Below are 19,803 nucleotides of genomic sequence, written 5' to 3'. Positions count from 1 at the left end.
GGGGGGGGTAGTAGAAAACAAGAATTTTGTTCAGATGATTATCAAGTGCAATCATGCATGGGTTCAAGCCAATGAAGCAAGATACCAGTACATGAGAGTAGTCCTCAAATCATGGTTAAATCAATACGACATAAATCAATTTATTAGTACAAAGATGTTTTACCTTATATCATAGATAAAAGAGAAGTAATATGACATAAAACACGATAAGGTTACTCCGCTAACGCTCAGCTAAGATCAGATTACAAGATCACCTTCACTATTCACACATAACCACTAGTCATAAAACTGCGATTAGTTCACAACAGAAAAGCGGTGTGTGCACACACAACTGAGACATATCATTCATCCACCAAGTCTGATCTGTTTTTATGCCAGCCCTTAATGACTTTTGAAGTAGCTCACCCTAGAAGTTACAAGAGAAATTGTATTTGCCTTAATCTCGTCACTAAGTTAGACTGTATTTGCCTTGATCTCGTCACTAAGTTAGACTTCTATAAGATGCCCAACCACAAATGCATTTATACATCAATGCTTCCTTAAGAGCTTCACAATGTGTTAGGAATAATTTTTTGGAGATTTAGAGTTAAGGTTGCAGAGCGTAAGCGAAAGTTTGTAGGGTCAGGAGGTAGAAGGCCTGGAGATTCAGCGAAGCTGGATGGGCTATTAATTCCGTCAGTTGGCTGAATCCTGCAGCAAAAGGACTTAATGTGCTTGACCCACTCATTATGTCAAGGTAAAAAGTCTGTTTACTAATTAAAGGACTAAAATTGATGTTAAGAAATAATTCGAGGGCAAATGGAAATTATTCTCTTGTGCTTTTACTTTTTCCAGTGTCCTCGATCCTCATAATACCCCATATATATTCATGTAGGCAGTCCCTCATAATCACTTGATATTGTCTAAACAAGACACAGGAATAAACTGATATACCACAGACAGAACACGGTAAAATAAAATTGAGCCTTATTCCTTACAGTTTCTGCCAAGAAAAAGCTCTCCATGTGATCTTCTTGTTTGTGAAATTCAACATCGGATATATGACAATATCCACAAGTGCATCGGGCACCATATTGCAAGCTAGCTAGCATATCCCTTCCGGCATCCAGATACCTATATCAAATGATTTAATAGATGAAATTAAAAGAAACATAAGCCTCGAACCCTTAAAGTCTGAGTGTATTGATTAAATTGCTATCCAGGAAGCGAAAGCACTCAATGAAGAAAGAAAGAGAGTTTTAAATAATTGAAATCAAATTTTTCAGAGTGTAGCAATGACCGTGCAGCTTAGTCATTAACCATTCTTTCACCCTTTCTGGAATCTCTTTTGATCATGCAAGGAAGGAAATTTCTAGCACAAAAAGAAGGTGTTTTTACTGTTAAATCTTGTTAAAACATTAACAGAAGGGACAGATCAGATCTCCTTTTGGCCTTGGAAATAGATTTGGAGAAAAGATGCTCCTCAAAAAGGGATATGCTTCTCTTGGCTAGTGGCTCATGAATCCTGTCTGACTTAAGAGAACTTGCAAAAAAGGGGCTGCAGTTAAGCAACAGATGCTATCTGCGTGAAGTTGAAACAGAAAGTATTATCCACCTAAAAAGGGTTTGGATGAAAACTGCTTTTTGGTCCTTCGGACAGAAAATGAAACCAAGGATGCTCTGAAGATAAAGCAGAACCATATATTCAAACTGAGTCTTCTTTTGGCTTTTTTGGTGTAACATGTTAGATGTATACGATATAGACACTTTACTTGATTTCCTCAACTCCCTTCGTTTGTAGGAGTTTGAGTTTTTGCTATGTGTCTATTTGGCCCTCCTGGGTGCCTCAGAGAAGTAATAATAAATCCTAATTATGAGGTTACCTTCACACACATCCAGATACAACATCCAGGCTATAACAAATGTCACAACGATCATAGATAGGAAACTTGATAAGGACTGCCAATAGGAAATCTAAAAAGGATTTCTTCATAGGGAATCTTTGTCTGGGTCATTCTGGGGGGAAAGACTAGTAAATTGTCCTCTAGACGGCTTTCCTGTGTATCTGATGAGCTTACATGTATGGGCTAAAAGATCTCGATGTCAAGCAAGAAAGACGTGATCTTCCGTTCCTAGAATGAATGACTCTGCTAACTTGGATATACAACACATTCATACTGTAAGATCTTTCCTGGTTGTGATTTCCATTTAATTTCAGCTTTGTTAAAAGACTGAATAGAGTGCAAAACAAATAAGTAAAAACCTAACCGTCTGAAGATTGCACGTGCCTAAAGATATTACTCTTCACACAATACAATCATGAAAAAGGTAGTGATCAATCATCCAATAACGTTCCGGGTTAAATTAACTACTGAAAAATGTAGGCGAAAGCAAAACTTAATTCAAGAGCAAACACGCCAACCTGGGATCTCTGGTAGCTTTGTACAGCCAATATGTGCTCTCAATCAATTCCGGACGCAGAGGATAGCTTTTCTGGCCTTGCTATATTGTAAGCAAAATACAATAAAATATAAGATAAGTGATAATACAGTAAACAAACCAATCCTAACCACACTAGCAATAGCAATCAGGTGCCCAGTCAGCACAAAAAGAGGCAATAGAAGGAACAAGATCAATGCACAAAGAATTCGAGGAGATGGAAGAAGACTTCACGTGGTGGCCTGACTGCTTATATTTCACAGCGATGAGAAATGATCTATCACTAAAACGTTCTATCCACTTACATGGACGACTTTATCTGAAAAGTGACTTGCTAAAAGAATGATAAAGTGTTACGCAGAATGACCCGATGGAGAAATAGTTGTACGAGTCAAAGGCATGTCTATGAAGATGGCCAAATGAAACCTTTTAACCTTATATGTTCGCTCGTGATGTGGGCTAAGGTGAGCAACCAAACAATACAATGGAGGTTTTCCTTTTAAGCACGTATAAGGTCCACCCAGGAGCAATTTCATGCTAACAGGCACTGCCTATATCTAGGTCACTTTACATACACAAGTACATTGATAAAATAACTAGCAGATAAACAAACTCAAAATATCAAAAAGAACTAGACAAGAGTAAGGTGGTGTACTTGAACAGTGAGCGTAGCTAGATTGAAACCCTCTGGGGTAAACCCATATCTTCTCCAGACGCTGAAGAAAGCAGCATGTGTTCTAATGGCAGGCTCAATATCCCCTGCTAGAACCTTTCAACAAATACACAAAAGTTAGTTCCGTCTACGAATAAAATTTTAAGGAAACAATGGTTTGCTTGGGTATGAGAGATCTCCATAACCAAATCACCTGAAGACCTGGCCAGAATGCCTGCAGGCTGTTAAATAAAGGCCAGACAAGGGCAGCAGAATTCATATTTACTTCTACGTACCTACACATATTGAAAAAGGCAAATTTGCATAGAACTTTTAGGTCTAGAGAACAAGAGAAAATTAGGGGTGGGCAAGACTTCAAATTGTGGAGTACCAACTCGTAATACAGGAGAGTAAGGAAAATATCTTCTTGATTTGGTTATTGACTACAGAATTGGGCTTCCTATTTAGGAGCCTTAGCCTACGTAACGCAAAATAATGGAAGTTATTATTCTCTAACAATTAAGTGGAGAATGTTCTAAAATATCCTTAGAAATAATCTATGAGATGTAGTCATACTCAAACTAAACGAACCTAGACATAATGTGACGCACTTCCAAAAGAATAACTATATTAGTTCTCTTGACGTAACAACAGCATTGGAATACAGCCATGGGGATTTCTCCGTATTGAATACAAGCCTTAGCAAGCAGCATTACTTACCAAGGATCATTAAAGAGATAGTGCATAGCAGCCTTATAAGCTTCCTGGAAGATGAAAAGATATTCTTCGTCCCCAAATAGCAAATAAGCCTGAAATAAATATGTGAATGAGTAGGTCAGGATTAAGGAAAATTACATACAAATCAACCTATAGGAATTCATGAGTTTGTGAAACGAAGCAATTAAACTACTAACTCATTTAGTTCAAAACGAAAAACTACTCCTAACTCCTTAAAATCAAATCTGAACTTCCAGTTGTCAATTACAAGACCCTGAAAATGCTAACAAAAAAGCTTGTGAATAAAAGTAGTCCATAAAGAACAGGAATCTAATGTTAGCAATAAGTATTTTCTGATCTCAGCAACCATGCCATAGCAAAATCTCCTAGAGGTAAATGTCAGAATATAACCATCCTTTCAACACCGTGTCCTTTCCTCTTCACCCTCCCCCTCCACTCCCAGGAAAGTGCAAGGAGGCACTTTTTTAATACATCTTTCCATCTGTCCAATAGTGAAACACATGCAACTCTAGTTTCCCCCCAGCAAAATTGGAAATTATTGTGTTTACTAGCTTCGAAATTATTTAAATATAGATAAGAGACGATATTATAATTGAACTAGGTCCCCAAAGCAAGAGTCCCCCTCCCCTCCCCTCCCCCCCCGAGAGTTTAATGTAAATACAGATAACAGCTTGTTTGGATGGTTGTTACCTATCATATCGTATCGTATCGTTACTTTAAATACAATGTTTATTTTGATTGTTACTCAAATTTTATTGTATCGTATCGTTAAATCCGTCGTTATGTAACGATGAAATGTGCCACTTCATGTAACAACCGATTTGGTGTGGTCGCGTCGTTTCCTTGTGTTTTTCTCTCAATCTCACCCTTCATTATTATTAAATAATTTTATTTTATCATTTACCCTACCTTTTTATATACCGTATCATAATTTTTCTTTATATTATTGCAAGTTTATTCATCATATCACAGGTGCGTGATACTATGAAACGACGCCAAAACGACACAATCCATCCAAACATTGCATTCATCAAACGATACAGTACAATACAATACAATACAATACGATACATTATGAAACAATACGTAACAACAATCCAAACAAGTTGTAAGATGGGGACCAGTAACTATGGCAATATCCAATATTCCAGGAAGCTTTATGGTTTCCTCGTACAAAATTATTTTCACATGGATGGTTATAATCACCAAAAAGACAATGAAAAAGAAAGAGTCCTTTACCTGAATATAAACACCGTTCAAAATTTGAATATTTGAATCTTGAATTGTAATAATTACACAGGATACTCTTTTAAAAAAGGGCATACAAACGATTAAATTGATGGTTAAAACAAAACGAATACAACTACACCTCCACCGGAACTACTAGAGTCGGTCATCTGAATCCTCTCTATCCATTTTGCTCTATTTGGTCTTATGTCATTCCACTAACAATAACTTGCTTTTACGGCATGTTAGGGGCTGCCAATAGAAGTTCTCTAAATCCAAGCTTATTCCTACATTGACATACAAACATATAAACAAACCAAAAAGAACTTCTAGCAAATACTGGAACTAATGTAGGTGTACCACAGAAGTATGTCTTGACTCCACCTAGTTGTTACCATCTATATGGATCTTCTTTCCCATTGTGTTTTATTCTTTGCTAAACCCGCAAGAATCCCGAGATGATATAGATCTTTTGCAACGATATCCACCTTATAAATTTCAGGTTTACTGGTCCCTATTTAAGTCCTTCAATTGTCATAGTATCTCACCTACAGATCAGTGCTTTTGAAGGTCTGCATAGAACATGGTCAGACCATCTCCACTGATATTCTCTCATTTTATTCTCTATATGTGCTACTTTTACTTCTTTCAGATGTGATTGTTTTCTAATCTAGTGTAACATTTCTTTTATAATAAATCTGGTCTGATATTATATGACTGCACATCCATCTTAACATCTGCATTTCTAGGAAAGCAAAACATTCACTCCTGTAACATTGTTGGTCTCACAAACACATGCTAAAGCTGAATCTCTGCAATGCTTCTCCAGAATTTAAGCTCTTAGTCAATCCCTCACGAGTTTCACCAATTAAACAAAACCATCTGCAGAATAGCATGCACCATAGAACCTCATATCCTATACTAGTGGTTAGCTCATCCATAGGAAGGTAAACAACGGCAGGATCAAGGATTTATAACTAATGTGTATAAGATTTTTAGCAATACGAAGAAAAAAAGAGAGCTACTTTTGGACATAAATAAAACTATAGTACATAAACATTAATTCCATGTTATTGTTTGCAGTTAAACTGTTCCAATTCTCTCTTGTTGGCATAAAGCTAGAACAGAACCATGTCCTGAATAATTCTCACTTACGTTTTAAACAAACACTATACCCTAAGATAGATTCATAGGTGCAGAATTAAGTGGGAGAATTCGTCAGGAAGCTTCTAACCAGAAAACAGAGAAAGTACCTTTTGGAGCAATGGCACCAGTAGAGTAACAGAGCATACAACCAGACAGTGTTTTACATGATATAAGGTTTCTTTTGAGGCAATCCAACAATAAACAAAGTCCAAAATTATCAATCAACTACGTCTCCGCCCAAACTAGTTAAGTCTGGCTATACAAATTGTGAGAAAGCACGGGAGAAAATATATTATTGATGTATATACATATGTTACAATGAGCCCTATATATATACACACATAACATGTCCTACTCCTAACATATATTGGATTAGGGTTATTTATTTACTCCTATTTACATGACTATTCTAACACTCCCCCTCAAGCTGGTGCATATAAATCATATGTACCAAGCTTGTTACATATGTAGTTAATACGAGGACCAGTGAGGGACTTGGTGAAAATATCTGCAAGCTGATCATTCGACTTCACAAACTTTGTAGCAATATCTCCCGAGAGTATCTTTTCTCTAACAAAGTGACAGTCAATCTCAATGTGTTTAGTTCTCTCATGGAACACTGGATTTGACGCAATATGAAGAGCAGCTTGATTATCACACACAAGTCCCATCTGACTAATCTCACCAAATTTCAACTCCTTGAGCAACTGTTTGATCCAAATTAGCTCACATGTCGCCATAGCCATTGCTCGATATTCTGCTTCTGCACTAGACCGAGCAACCACATTCTGTTTCTTGCTCTTCCAGGACACCAAATTTCCTCCTACCAAGACACAATATCCAGACGTAGAACGTCTATCAGAAGGTGATCCTGCCCAATCAGCATCTGAGTATCCAACGATCTGCTCATGGCCTCGACCCTCAAACAATAAACCTTTGCCTGGAGCTGATTTTATATACCGAAGAATGCGAACAACTGCATCCCAATGACTATCACACGGAGAATCCATAAACTGACTCACAACACTCACAGAAAAGGAAATGTCAGGTCTTGTCACTGTAAGGTAATTTAATTTACCAACCAACCGTCTATATCTTGCAGGATCGCTAAGAGGCTCCCCCTGTCCTGGCATAAGTTTAGAATTCGGATCCATCGGAGTGTCAACCGGTCTACAACCTGTCATTCCTGTCTCTTCAAGAATATCTAAGGCATACTTTCGTTGTGAGATCACAACACCTGAGCTAGACTGAGCGACCTCAATACCCAGAAAATACTTTAGTTTGCCCAGATCCTTAGTCTGAAAGTGTTGCAAGAGATGTTGCTTCAATTTAGTAATACCATCCTGGTCATTGCCGGTAATAACAATGTCGTCAACATAGACCACCAGATAAATACAGAGACTCGAGGCAGAATGCCGATAGAATACAGAGTGATCAGCTTCACTCTGAATCATGCCAAATTCTCGAATAACTGTGCTGAACTTACCAAACCAGGCTCGAGGAGACTGCTTTAGACCATAAAGTGACCGACGCAAGCGACATACAAGGCCACGAGACTCCCCCTGAGCAACAAACCCAGGTGGTTGCTCCATATAAACTTCATCCTCAAGGTCACCGTGTAAAAAAGCATTCTTAATGTCCAGCTGATAGAGGGGCCAATGGCGAACAGCAGCCATGGATAGAAAAAGGCGGACTGATGCTATCTTAGCCACAGGAGAGAAGGTATCACTGTAATCGAGCCCAAATATCTGAGTATATCCTTTGGCAACAAGACGAGCCTTAAGACGATCAACCTTACCATCCGGACCAACCTTGACTGCATACACCCAACGACAACCAACAGTAGATTTACCTGAAGGAAGAGGGACGAGCTCCCAAGTACCACTCGTATGTAAAGCAGACATCTCGTCAATCATAGCCTGTCGCCATCCTGGATGAGACAATGCTTCACCTGTAGACTTAGGGATGGAAACAGAGGACAAAGAAGATAGAAAAGCATAATAGGGTGATGACAAACGATGATAACTCAAACCGACATAATGGGGATTAGGATTAAGGGTGGCCCGTATACCTTTCCGAAGTGCAATCGGTTGATTAAGAGGAGACAAGTCCGCAGTATTAGCAGGGTCAGGTGCAGGACGTGAATCAGCTGGACCTGATGCTGGGCGCGGACGACGATGATATGTCAAAAGTGGTGTTCCTGTGGCAGGGAGTCTAGGAGGAGCCACACTAGACTCCTCAACGGCTGGAATGGATAAGACTTCTATAGCGGAAGGTGAAGGAGGAGCTATAGGAGACTCGGGTAAGACTTCTGTGGCGGAAGGTGAAGGAGGAGCTATAGTAGACTCCTTAAAGGTCGGTATAGGTAAGACCTCAGATATATCAAGGGGGTCAGAAAGGTCAGAAGAGGTAAAGAAAGGTTTAGACTCAAAAAATGTGACGTCAGAGGACATAAAGTACCTACGAAGATCAAGTGAGTAACAACGATAGCCCTTCTGAACACGAGAATAACCAAGGAAGACACACTTGAGAGCACGAGGAGCTAACTTATCTTTCCCAGGGGCTAGGTTATGAACGAAACAAGTGCTCCCAAAAACACGAGGGGGAACAGAGTATACGGGTGATTGGGGACACAATACTGCATACGGTATCTGATTCTGGATGGGAGAGGAAGGCATCCGATTAACTAAATAACAAGCTGTGAGAACTGCATCGCCCCAAAAACGCAGCGGAACATGAGATTCAATGAGAAGTGTGCGAGCAGTCTCAATGATGTGCCTATTCTTTCTCTCTGCAACCCCATTTTGCTGAGGGGTATAAGGACAAGAGGTCTGATGAATAATTCCTTGAGAAGTCATAAACTGCTGAAATTGAGAGGATAAATATTCTAAGGCATTATCACTGCGAAAAGTGCGAATGGAAACACCAAATTGATTTTTAATTTCAGCACAAAAATTCTGGAATATAGAAAACAACTCAGAACGATCTTTCATTAAGAAAATCCAAGTACATCTTGAATGATCATCAATAAAACTAACAAAATAACGAAATCCCAAGGTTGAACTGACTCTACTAGGACCCCATATATCAGAGTGAACTAAAGAAAAAATAGACTCTACGTGACTCTCAATACTACGAGGATAGGAGGCTCGGGTATGTTTCCCGAGCTGACATGACTCACACTCTAATGTGGATAAACTAGACAAACCAGGCACCATCTTCTGAAGCTTGGATAAGCTTGGATGTCCTAAACGTTTGTGAATTAGGTCCGGAGGATCTGTAACTAGACATGCCTTGGAGGATTTTAGGGAGTTAAGGTAGTAAAGCCCTTCTGATTCAAGTCCTGTTCCAATCGTCTGCCCTGTACTGCGGTCCTGCATAATAAAAGAATCATCAATAAAATATATACCACAATGGAGGGCACGAGTCAAACGACTAACAGATGCAAGATTAAAAGGACAGCCAGGGACATAGAGAACGGAATCTAGAGTGACAGAGGGTAGGGGATTCGCTTGTCCAACTCCTTTTGCTTTGGTTTGAGACCCATTGGCTAAAGTAACAGTGGGAAGAGACTGTGAATACGCAATATTTGACAAAAGTGATTTATTACCAGAGATATGATCAGAAGCGGCTGAGTCCACAACCCATTGTCCAGGAGGACTAGACTGGGAAACACAAGCAAAAGAATTACCAGCAACAGAAGTATTAGTCTGAGCAACAGAAGCTACTTGTGGAGATGTCTGCTTACTTGCTCGATACTGAAGGAACTCATTATACTCCCCTTCAGATAAAGAAAATCCCTGGTTACCTGTAGTCTCAGTCTGAGCAACATAAGCATTTTTGGTTGGGCGGCCATGTAAAGAATAGCATACATCACGAGTGTGTCCAAGTTTATGACAATAGGAGCACTTGGGTCTAGATCTTCCAAAACGACCTCCTCCTCGTCTATTTTCCATAGTATGAGATGCCCGATTGTCCACTGATTGGGATACGAGGACAGATGAGTCAAGTGTCTGTGATGAGCTCACTGGGTGACTAGGTGCTGCAGCAAGGCGAAGTAATCGAGAGAATAATTCATCAACTGAGGGGACGGTTGGACTAGCCAAAATCTGGTCACGTACTGAATCAAGGTCATTAGGGAGTCCAGCGAGTGTAAGAACTAGAAACATCTTCTGTCGTTGCTCTTGTTGTTTTTCAATACTAGCAGAAACTGGCATCAACGTCTCAAATTCTTCCATGACTGCCTGAACTTGTCCCAAGTAAGTAGACATATCTAATTCCTGTTTCTTCAAGCTTGTCATTCGCGATATTACATCATAGAAACGAGATATGTCATTAGTGTATAGATTACGAGCCTTTTCCCAAACTAAATAACATGTCTGGAATGGACGGAACAAGGGCATCAACTTGGAATCAATAGATCGCCACAGGATACTACATAACTGAGCATCGACCTTCTCCCATTGTGTTTTGGCCTTTTCATCACCTTCGCTAGCCTTTTTTGTTAAATGATCTTGAACTCCTTGACCTTTACACCACAACTCGACAGATGAAGCCCAATCTAAGTAGTTTGAACCTCCCATTAAAGGTTCTGAGGTAATCATAACACCGGAACTGCCAGAACTCGGGTTTCTAGACCCGAAAGCATCGACTCCCAAAGACATGGTTGGATTATCACTAAATAACAAAAAAGAATCAACTGAAAATTCTCTGAGACAGATGAAGAAAACACTGTGTTTGCCGGAAAAGTACTGTAGCTGCCGGAAAAATCAGTGTAGTCGCCGGAAAAATCAGTGTAGTCGCCGGAAAAACTCAAAGTGGTCGGAATTAAAAAATAAAAATATGGACAGGCTCGGAATTGCAGGGCGATCCAACTGTCCTGAAGAAGCGAAGCCGAAAAATGGCCGGAAGAGGCCTCACGCGCCGGCGCGTGGGACAGACGCGCCGCCGGCGGCAGAGTTCCGACAGGCGCGTGACGGCGCGTGGAGGGCTATTTTCCGGTGATTTTTTCTGGGGTTTGGTCGGATCTCTCTTGGGAACCTTGTGGTGGTGTTGGATTTTGCACAACACTGTTAATTAGTGACTTTGACGCAATAAGTCACTTAGGTCACCGGAAAATTGCACGGTGACTGAGTTCTTTTTTCCCGGAAGTCGCTGGAATGATGCACAGCGATATGTTTCTCACTAAAGCTCTGATACCATGTGAGAAAGCACGGGAGAAAATATATTATTGATGTATATACATATGTTACAATGAGCCCTATATATATACACACATAACATGTCCTACTCCTAACATATATTGGATTAGGGTTATTTATTTACTCCTATTTACATGACTATTCTAACACAAATCATCAGTATCCTGCTCTATTAACAAAGTCCAGAATCATGATTGCAAATCATCAGTATCCTGCTCTATTAACAAAGTCCAGAATCATGATTGCAAAAACATGTTTAGGAGGATAGGAACAGTAGAATAGATATAAAGATCTTATTCTACGCTTTTACTAAGAAATGAGTTCTAATGATTACAAGCAAACAAACTACGCAAAAGGAGTATTATTTATTAATTTTGTATACACAAAAAGCAATTATTCTGGACAGTTGAGAATTTACCTTTAGGAGATATTCATAGAAAGAGTCTATACTTGTCCCTATCCCAGCATCCTGCAAAGAATGAATATTTTATATTACTTGACTACAAAGGGAAAAGTGAAAGAAATGCAAGAAACCAATAATGCTAGGTTGCAGTGCTAAAAAATGACAATTCCTGAATCCCAAGTGGAGAAGGAATGACTAACGAAGTCAAAGTGGCCATGCGTAGTTGAAACCATTCCTTTAATGTATCCAGCTTTTTGAGTCAATCATAACCCTTAAATATCTAGGTTCTAATTCTTCAACAAGAGGTACAAACAGCAGGCTAGCTGTTAGATCTAATGCCGAACACTTATAGGAAGTTACTAGATGTAAATATTTTAGCACACAGAGGACTTTCAGTCTTCCGTTTAGGGATAAAAAAATAATCAACTAACGGTAACACATTATACATTATCAGAGGGAAGTACTACAGATATGCATAAGAAATAGATATTTTAGTTAGAGGAGTCAAAGATGAAGGTAGATATCCTTAACGTAGTTGTAGTTCAAACCCCTCTATATTTCAGACACTATATCATGAAATTCAAAAGATTTCAGTTTTTTTTTTTTCCGGATTTCCTCTCCTTTAATTAAATTTTGGAGAAAAGAGATAAAACTGAAAGACAACTCACTTTCCAGAAATTTTACAAGCAAGGGGCCATTTCGAGCAGGAAAAGGTGTTTTGTCCAGCCCACCTCTCTTTTATCCATGTTGCCTCTTCAACCCAAGAAGAAATCAGAACTGCAGTCTATACCCTTCAGTCGATTCCCCCCCACCCCCACCCCCAGTTTTTACCTCTCTCTCTCCTGCACTTAGCATCAAATTGACAACAATAATGCCATCGCAGCTGGACAGCTGACCTGACTTTTTCCTCCATATATTTCCTCCCCCAGGCACATTCCCTTCACTCTCTCCATTAGTCTACCTATTATTCCGTGCACAACAGCACGGACAAACAATAAGGATTTCAAGTTGTGTGACATCATGAATCAAGCCAAATCAAAAAAATTCTTATCATGCCTATCACAACGACAAAATGCACGTCCTAGATTTGAAAGAATGTGACCTTTTGTGTCCAGTCACCAGAAAAAACATCTATATGAGCACCAACTAAATTAATCTTTGACCGGCGAGCCCATAATCCTCGAACTGCGTTCTTTGCAACTTGCTCAAAAACTGCATTTCATCATAACAAGAATAAGCATAAGTTCACAAAGCAAAACTACGTGAATTTACATGCTCGATTTACCAAACACACGATGAAGGGGGAAACAAACTACTGTTCAAAAATTTTAGAAGGACTGCTACTTGAAAGGGCCTGAGACATGGGAATTGTGTCCAAACATTAACAGTCACTACACACTAGATATCTAATGGATAACATATCTCCATAAACGGTCAGATAAAGGGTTGACTGTTCTTAGAAGCTCAGATGAGTGTACCACCTCTAATGTTAACAGTTAAGTCAACTACACTTCAGAAATCAAATTGGGAACCTCCGCAGCCTGACTCATCTCAAATCCCCCCCCCCCCCCAACCCCCGAAAAGGGGGAAAAAAAAAAGAAAGTACTACTCCTTAACAGGTCCAGATTTTTCTCTTCATACTTCTTTCAGTTGAGTACAAAGTAGAAAGAACTTAAATAATCTCAATCTTTTGAAGAACCCAAATGATATCTAAGGTCTGTTACTAAACCAAGTTAAAGAGTAAAACATAATGACCCAAGCTCCTAAGCGAAGGTATTGGATTCCTAAAGATATACTCATTTTACCTACATTACAGCTCTTTCGAGTTCGTTCCACCAAGGATCTAGAGTGTACCTTATGTCAGCTGAAACAAACAACTACTCATGTCAGGGTAATTAGAATGAGTAAACCTGAACAAAATACTGAAGATCCTCTTGAATAAGATCAGAAGATGAAAGGAAAATTGAGTAAATCAGATCAACAGTGTTTTACTTACTGGGATCATTAGTTAAGCGGCTGAGTACCCCAAATTCTAACGTCAGTGTCCCTCCACCAGCAGTTGATGTTATCTAGGCACCCAAAAATATAGCTTTAATATAGGATAATAATGTGAGTGCACATCTCAGGCAAGGAAAGCTGATTAAGAATTAAAAGCAAGTAGAGTTTCAGAAGCTTTAATAGCTCAGACATCTAATAAATGCCTATGGCATGCATAGCACATGTAGTTGCACATACATGGTCCTCCAGACAAGCAAGACAGAATATTTTCATATTTCACTTTACATGAACTAACAAACAGTAGATTATGTCTTCTCCTGCCATGCTGGTTCTTGATTCTCATGCAGACCACTGATTCTCATGCAGACACCAACCAGGTCAATCTTCTAAAATTATTTACTAGTAATACTTAACAGACTTCAAAAGATAGAAATTTGTCCGTCTTCTCTAACTCTATTCATGTCTGTCAGATGGATACAAAAATGATCAGATCAAGAGGATTTCTGGTTTTCTCTTCTTTACTTGTGGGAATAGGGCAAAAATGCTGGATAAGAACATTGCTGTCTTCAAAATATTGTGAATTACAACTATCTTAGAACAAAATATTCCAAATCATATTAGAAAGAAAAGGCACAAGATCACATGTTCATTAACAACCAGGACAGTCATAGATATTTTTTAACTGATAAGTTAATCTGAAGCGAGCTTGAATATAGAATGTCTTTGCTCCCAACCACTGCCACACTAGGCATGATACCACTATAGATGGAATCCAATACAGCACTTCCAAAGAGGAAAAGGAGAATACAAAGAGGATTTACCTTGCTTTCATTTTCATCGACTCCATGCAACAGATTTACTGATCCAAATGGAATTCCTGCAGCAAAAGTAATTCAGAATGTAAGATAGGCAGGCTGTTTTACTAGGACAGGCAAGTGTTGTTCAAACTCACACAGTCACACTTTATTAACCTAAACTTTTTATCAGATATAGATATAATAAACTCAACGCTGGATCTCGCAACTAGATTTTTTTATATATCTTCCAAGATACTAAATTACCTCCAACTAGAAAACAATATTTGGAAGTAAGTTGTTTGTCAGAGGGTGAACCAACCCAATAACAATGTTTAAAAAAATGGTTTTTGGATCTAACTCAATCCAAAAGCTATATCATGAGGGGAGAATCATCCAAAATCATACAAGGACTTACAACAACCCATTCAACCAATATGGGACACTCGCTCTATTGCATGCCTAGAAAAGGACATCTGGACTGCGGATACCATAATAAGGAGGTCCAACATATGGAGACACAACAATAGGGATGAGACTAGCTCTGATAGAATCTGAGAATAAAGAACATGGAAGAATATTGAGAGAAAGTTTAGCTTGATTATTCCTCAAGTTGTCGGGGTGTTTAAATAGTAACATACACCTATTCAACTATTCGAAGGTATGAGGGAAATCAAGGTTACGCAATTACAAGAAAAATAACCTCCCTAATTGGTTCTAATAGACATACAACATACTTCAATAATTACACAATATTCATAACAAGATTGATTCTACCCAATCGATATGGCCAAAACCAAATTCCACGAGGGATACCTGTAGGAGTATCAAATGCCGGCAACATTCTCCGTGCCAAGTCCTCAGCCAAGTGAAGCAATTCATTATCATAAGTGGGAATCCTCATGCCCTGCAGTTCTAAAGGACCTGGTTAAAGTATTTGGAGAAAGTAGCTTAGAGTCTCTCACTTTTCTAAAGTTAACAAACATAGAAGGCATACTCGGCTGTATCAGAAAAGTAATTCTTTTTAAAAGACACAAAGGTAACACACATATGAATATAATACCGTGTTATAGTCGCTTGCAATGAGATGGGCAGAAATTAAACCTCCAAGGACACGTATTGTAGTCTCAAATATAGATACTGTCTTGTTCTGCAAATACGTAAATTTTCAGAACTCAGGAAAGTAGCAAATAAAATCGAACTCCCAGTCTCATTCCCGGCTAACCGTGAGCAGAGTGAAGGATGGGCCAAGAGCTTTTATAAGGAGTCTTTTCTCAACAATATTCCCCGGGTATATGAATAAAGTCTCGATTATCTTAAAAACTTAGGTTCTTCTTACAAGTATTGATACTCCGAGGGTCTCTTCCGGAGGATACAAAAAGGCAACAGATATCAAACATTGAGGCCAGTTTCTAAAGGGTGTCTTGCCTATAAATTTCACAATGAGGGAGGCTGCTTCTATGTGAATGAGCTGTAAATAGAAAGCAAACTCAAAGCTTATAATTTTTTTTGAAAACCGAGAAATCACAGAGAGTCAGTGGCGCACGGTCTGAAACTCGGTGGATGATAGATCCGCCCCGATACCCTTTTCCACTTAAATATCAGGCTTTTTGTTTGTGGCAGGATTCGAACCTGTGACATCCGCCTAACCCACATATCACATGCTACATAAAGCTAGCACATAATAAAAATGCCTATCTCTTTACAAGGATGACTTGTTTAATATTCTTATTTATAAATAACTTTAATCAACACAAGGTAGTCATTTGCTGAATTGACAAAAGCATCTAGTCAAGGGAGAAATTGGGATTTGCAACAAAAGTTTAACCTTGTCAAACTACTTGATGGTTCTTAAATTTGACTGTCATACAAGTCGAACACCAAACCCCATGCATGAAAGCTTATATTCTCAACATTAGAAGCATTACGGCCACTAAAGGCATCTGATTTCCCAGCAATACAAAGGAATTATTACAGTCATATTCAAGATCACCTTTCTATGGCACTCAAAAAAAGATTAATGGGGAAAAAGAACTTTCAAGAAGCCAGAGGAGATCTTTTAAATCCAACTTCAACGAGTTAATTATCTGAAGTTCATAAGGCAATGTCTTTTGAAGAGTAAAATATTCGCTCCAATATTCATTCAGTTTCATACAAATGCCATACTCACAATATCAAACTGAAGATTTTTACCAATCCATTCAACAGAAGAAGTAAACCGCTCTCTGTCACCAAGCAAAGCCAAGGTGTCCAATGAGTCAATCTGTGAAAATGCACATGTTAGGAACATTAAGTATATGTTTACCAAGAAAAATTAGTTTGTCCAGTCCAGCAAGAAAGTGTCTTCTTACCAATGTTAAGGCATAGCCACCAAGTGTGTCTTCTCCTCCACAAGATAAAGGCCTTAACTCATCACGTGGAAAAGCATGATCCATATATCCGTTAAATGCATGGTAGAACATCTCACGCACCTAAAAAGGAATGAAAATATCACTATTTTTTCAACCACATTATAAAGTTCGAAATTGGAAGGGAAGGCAAAGCAGAAGAAAATGAGCAAGATATTATATGCTCAACTTTCGGTCACTTTTTTTCTCTAACCACCTAGTTCCAATGTTGGATATCGAGTGGGGATTAATACGAAGAGGAGATACAAAAATGTGAGGTGGGCATGAATGAGAATATTCTTCCCCTTTTACAAAAGTGTACCAATTGCTCTAATTTCCAACCTAGAAAATAGATTAGTAGGTTGGATGTTAAATCGTTATGCCACTGTCTATTCCTAGCTATGTACTTATTCGTTTCAGTTTCAAATTTTTTAATCTCTTCTGTAACCATTCCGACAAAATAGAAGATGTCTCATTATATTGAATACATTTTTCTTTTTGATAAAGTAAAGAACACATTTTTCGTTTCAGTTGACGTCTGCTTTTCCTGTTGCAATTTCGACAAACATGAAATCATCTCCATTATTTCAGCTTTAGAGTTCCTATTGAAGAGCTGACAACTGATTCTCAACAATATTAATTTTATGCCGAGATCAAGAATGTAACCACTTTTTATATCAAATCATTGAAGTAATGGACATCGTATCAATCCGTTAACACTTGACATCACTACATTCAGAAAGAGATTAAAAGAAAAGTAATGATAATTGAAGTTCAAGATTAAAAACATTTTAAAGGTCCAAAAAATGCGTCGATCTGCGAGTGAACAATCGATAAGGAGAAGAGAAATAAAGGTGACCTCGTCTCTGAGCTCTTTGGCTTCTTGAGGAGTGACGCCATCTCCGAGGGTTTTGCCTATAAACAAGGCGCACAGAATCAGCATCAATAACTTCGGAGCTTCCATAGCCACTCTCCTCCTTTTTCCTCTTTCTCTCTCTGCCGAGTATATATGTCCATCTGAATCTTAATTCTAAATTACCTCTTTCAAGGTACATGCTAAAACAACCCAAAACGGCCCTCAAACTTCACGAAATTGCATTCTCGTACTCTACTTAACTTGGTTACACCGTGCGCCACTGAGTTTTTACCCACATTAAAAATACACTCATCATTGTGGTAGATAATATCCTAAGATTGTTTATAGTGTAAGCCTCTCTATAATAACCTCGCTTGTTCCGATATTTTTTGGCTTTTATAGTAAATGACTATTATATACCTATAATTGCATTTGACGTTTAAATATATTTTAGCTATTATAGATAAAAATTATCCAAAAATTAATTATTTTTCCTTTTTTATTATTATATGGAGTATAAAGGATAAGAAAATTATTCAAATTTAAAATATCAACAGATATGCATATTTCACTAGTTAAATATTGAAGAAAGCTACTACATTATTAATAAATTCATAACATATAAAGATTTCAACTATAAGGCATGCATTTTAAAGCTACCTAGAAAATAAATTCTTTCTCTTTCACGATTGATAAAAGAACTTTGTAATTGTAGCTTGTTTTTTAGATTTATTCTCTTACTAGCGATATAACGCTTGAATTGGTGAAGATTCGTACCAAATTTTAACCAAAAAAGTATCCAATACATTTCCCTTGAAGGCAATCTAAGAGCTTAATAATAAGAAAATTTATCTAAATAATTTTTGAAATTTGTCCAATAGAAAAGATACCATGTGCAAATCTTCAAATCTTATATCTTATGCAAGATAAAAACTTAATTTGTTTAATGAAAAAAATTGTGTGCATATTTTTAAAACTATTATTAGTAATCTTAGTGATTCTATATGGTTGTTATAGAGGGGTATTTTACAAAGAGCGTTCTGCTATAAATATGGTCGTTACTGTTATAGGTAAAAAGCTGTTATAGAGAGGTAAAATACAACTTAAAAAATCGGTTCTAAGAAAAACTCAATTTTTGTAGTGAATGGTTGTTATATAGGGATGTTGTTATAGAGAGGTATGACTGTATTATATTTTAATTTTTAATCTCAAAACTATTATTCGTCCAAGTATAAAGTTTAGACAATAAATTTCGTCGAGAAAATAATCGAGGACGAAAAATATTGCGACAATCGTAGTATTTGATTTCAAGTAATATGAGTGTTACAATCTCTATAATTCCTCTGATTCTACTTTTCCAATATAAATTCAAGGGCCTTGAGCATGACCTTGAATTTGAATATGATTTATCGGTCGCGAACACTTTGATTGTTGCTACGAATTGTATCACGAACAAGTAGCCTTGATCTTGAACGCCTTGTATTTGATTTGACTTCGTTCTTGATCTTGAATACTTGAAATTTGTGTTGGAGTGCTTGAATGCTTGAACACTTGCAGTTTGCAGAGAATTATGGCCTTTGATCCACGAGCTCCCTTGTGTCTTCTTATTGTAACTTCTGGTGTCTTTTCTGAGTTATGAAGACCCCTATTTATAGTTGTGGGAGGGAAGAGTTATGATAAGAATAAACTCTTTTCGACCAATCAAATTGAAGTGTGACAAGGTCGCATTTGATTGGCCAGAACATGTCACTTGCACATGTGGTGCGATTTCATTGGCCCTTTAATTTGACTTGGCATGCCTTATCATTTTGACATATGGCACGATCCTATTGGCTCTTCCGTTTGACTTGGCATGCCACATCATTTTGACACGTGGCACCAAACTGGGCCTCTACGAAGATGGCATATTGGGAATAATGAAGTGGGCTCATCATTTGTAGCCCAATCGAATGGGCTAGCCTAGTAGATTTGGACTAATTTATT

General features: G+C 38.0%; 1 protein-coding gene across 4 annotated transcripts in view; it reads right to left on the bottom strand.

Moving 5' to 3' along the window:
• Positions 1 to 18,001, bottom strand: part of LOC109237534 (alpha-mannosidase I MNS4) — a 21,023-nt gene extending 3,022 nt beyond the window's left edge. Inside the window, exons 1-14 of one of the 4 annotated variants that reach the window (XM_019403851.1) lie at positions 17,824 to 18,001; positions 16,929 to 17,048; positions 16,748 to 16,840; positions 15,641 to 15,727; positions 15,394 to 15,484; positions 14,605 to 14,660; positions 13,782 to 13,854; positions 12,888 to 12,997; positions 11,801 to 11,851; positions 3,791 to 3,879; positions 3,285 to 3,366; positions 3,074 to 3,187; positions 2,402 to 2,481; positions 978 to 1,113 (exon numbers count right to left, since the gene is read on the bottom strand). In XM_019403851.1, the coding sequence (XP_019259396.1) occupies positions 978 to 1,113; positions 2,402 to 2,481; positions 3,074 to 3,187; positions 3,285 to 3,366; positions 3,791 to 3,879; positions 11,801 to 11,851; positions 12,888 to 12,997; positions 13,782 to 13,854; positions 14,605 to 14,660; positions 15,394 to 15,484; positions 15,641 to 15,727; positions 16,748 to 16,840; positions 16,929 to 17,048; positions 17,824 to 17,928 (1,287 nt within the window). In that variant the 5' untranslated portion in view covers positions 17,929 to 18,001. The remainder of the gene's footprint in view (positions 1 to 977; positions 1,114 to 2,401; positions 2,482 to 3,073; positions 3,188 to 3,284; positions 3,367 to 3,790; positions 3,880 to 11,800; positions 11,852 to 12,887; positions 12,998 to 13,781; positions 13,855 to 14,604; positions 14,661 to 15,393; positions 15,485 to 15,640; positions 15,728 to 16,747; positions 16,841 to 16,928; positions 17,049 to 17,823) is intronic. The other 3 variants (XM_019403852.1, XM_019403849.1, XM_019403850.1) reach the window with 3 other exon arrangements.
• Between the last annotated feature and the right edge of the window lie 1,802 nt (positions 18,002 to 19,803).

This window comes from Nicotiana attenuata, unplaced genomic scaffold, assembly GCF_001879085.1.
Source record: "Nicotiana attenuata strain UT unplaced genomic scaffold, NIATTr2, whole genome shotgun sequence".
NCBI lineage: Eukaryota > Viridiplantae > Streptophyta > Magnoliopsida > Solanales > Solanaceae > Nicotiana > Nicotiana attenuata.
The sequence above is the reverse complement of the archived record's forward strand: the minus strand, read 5'-3'. Positions and strand labels throughout refer to the sequence as shown.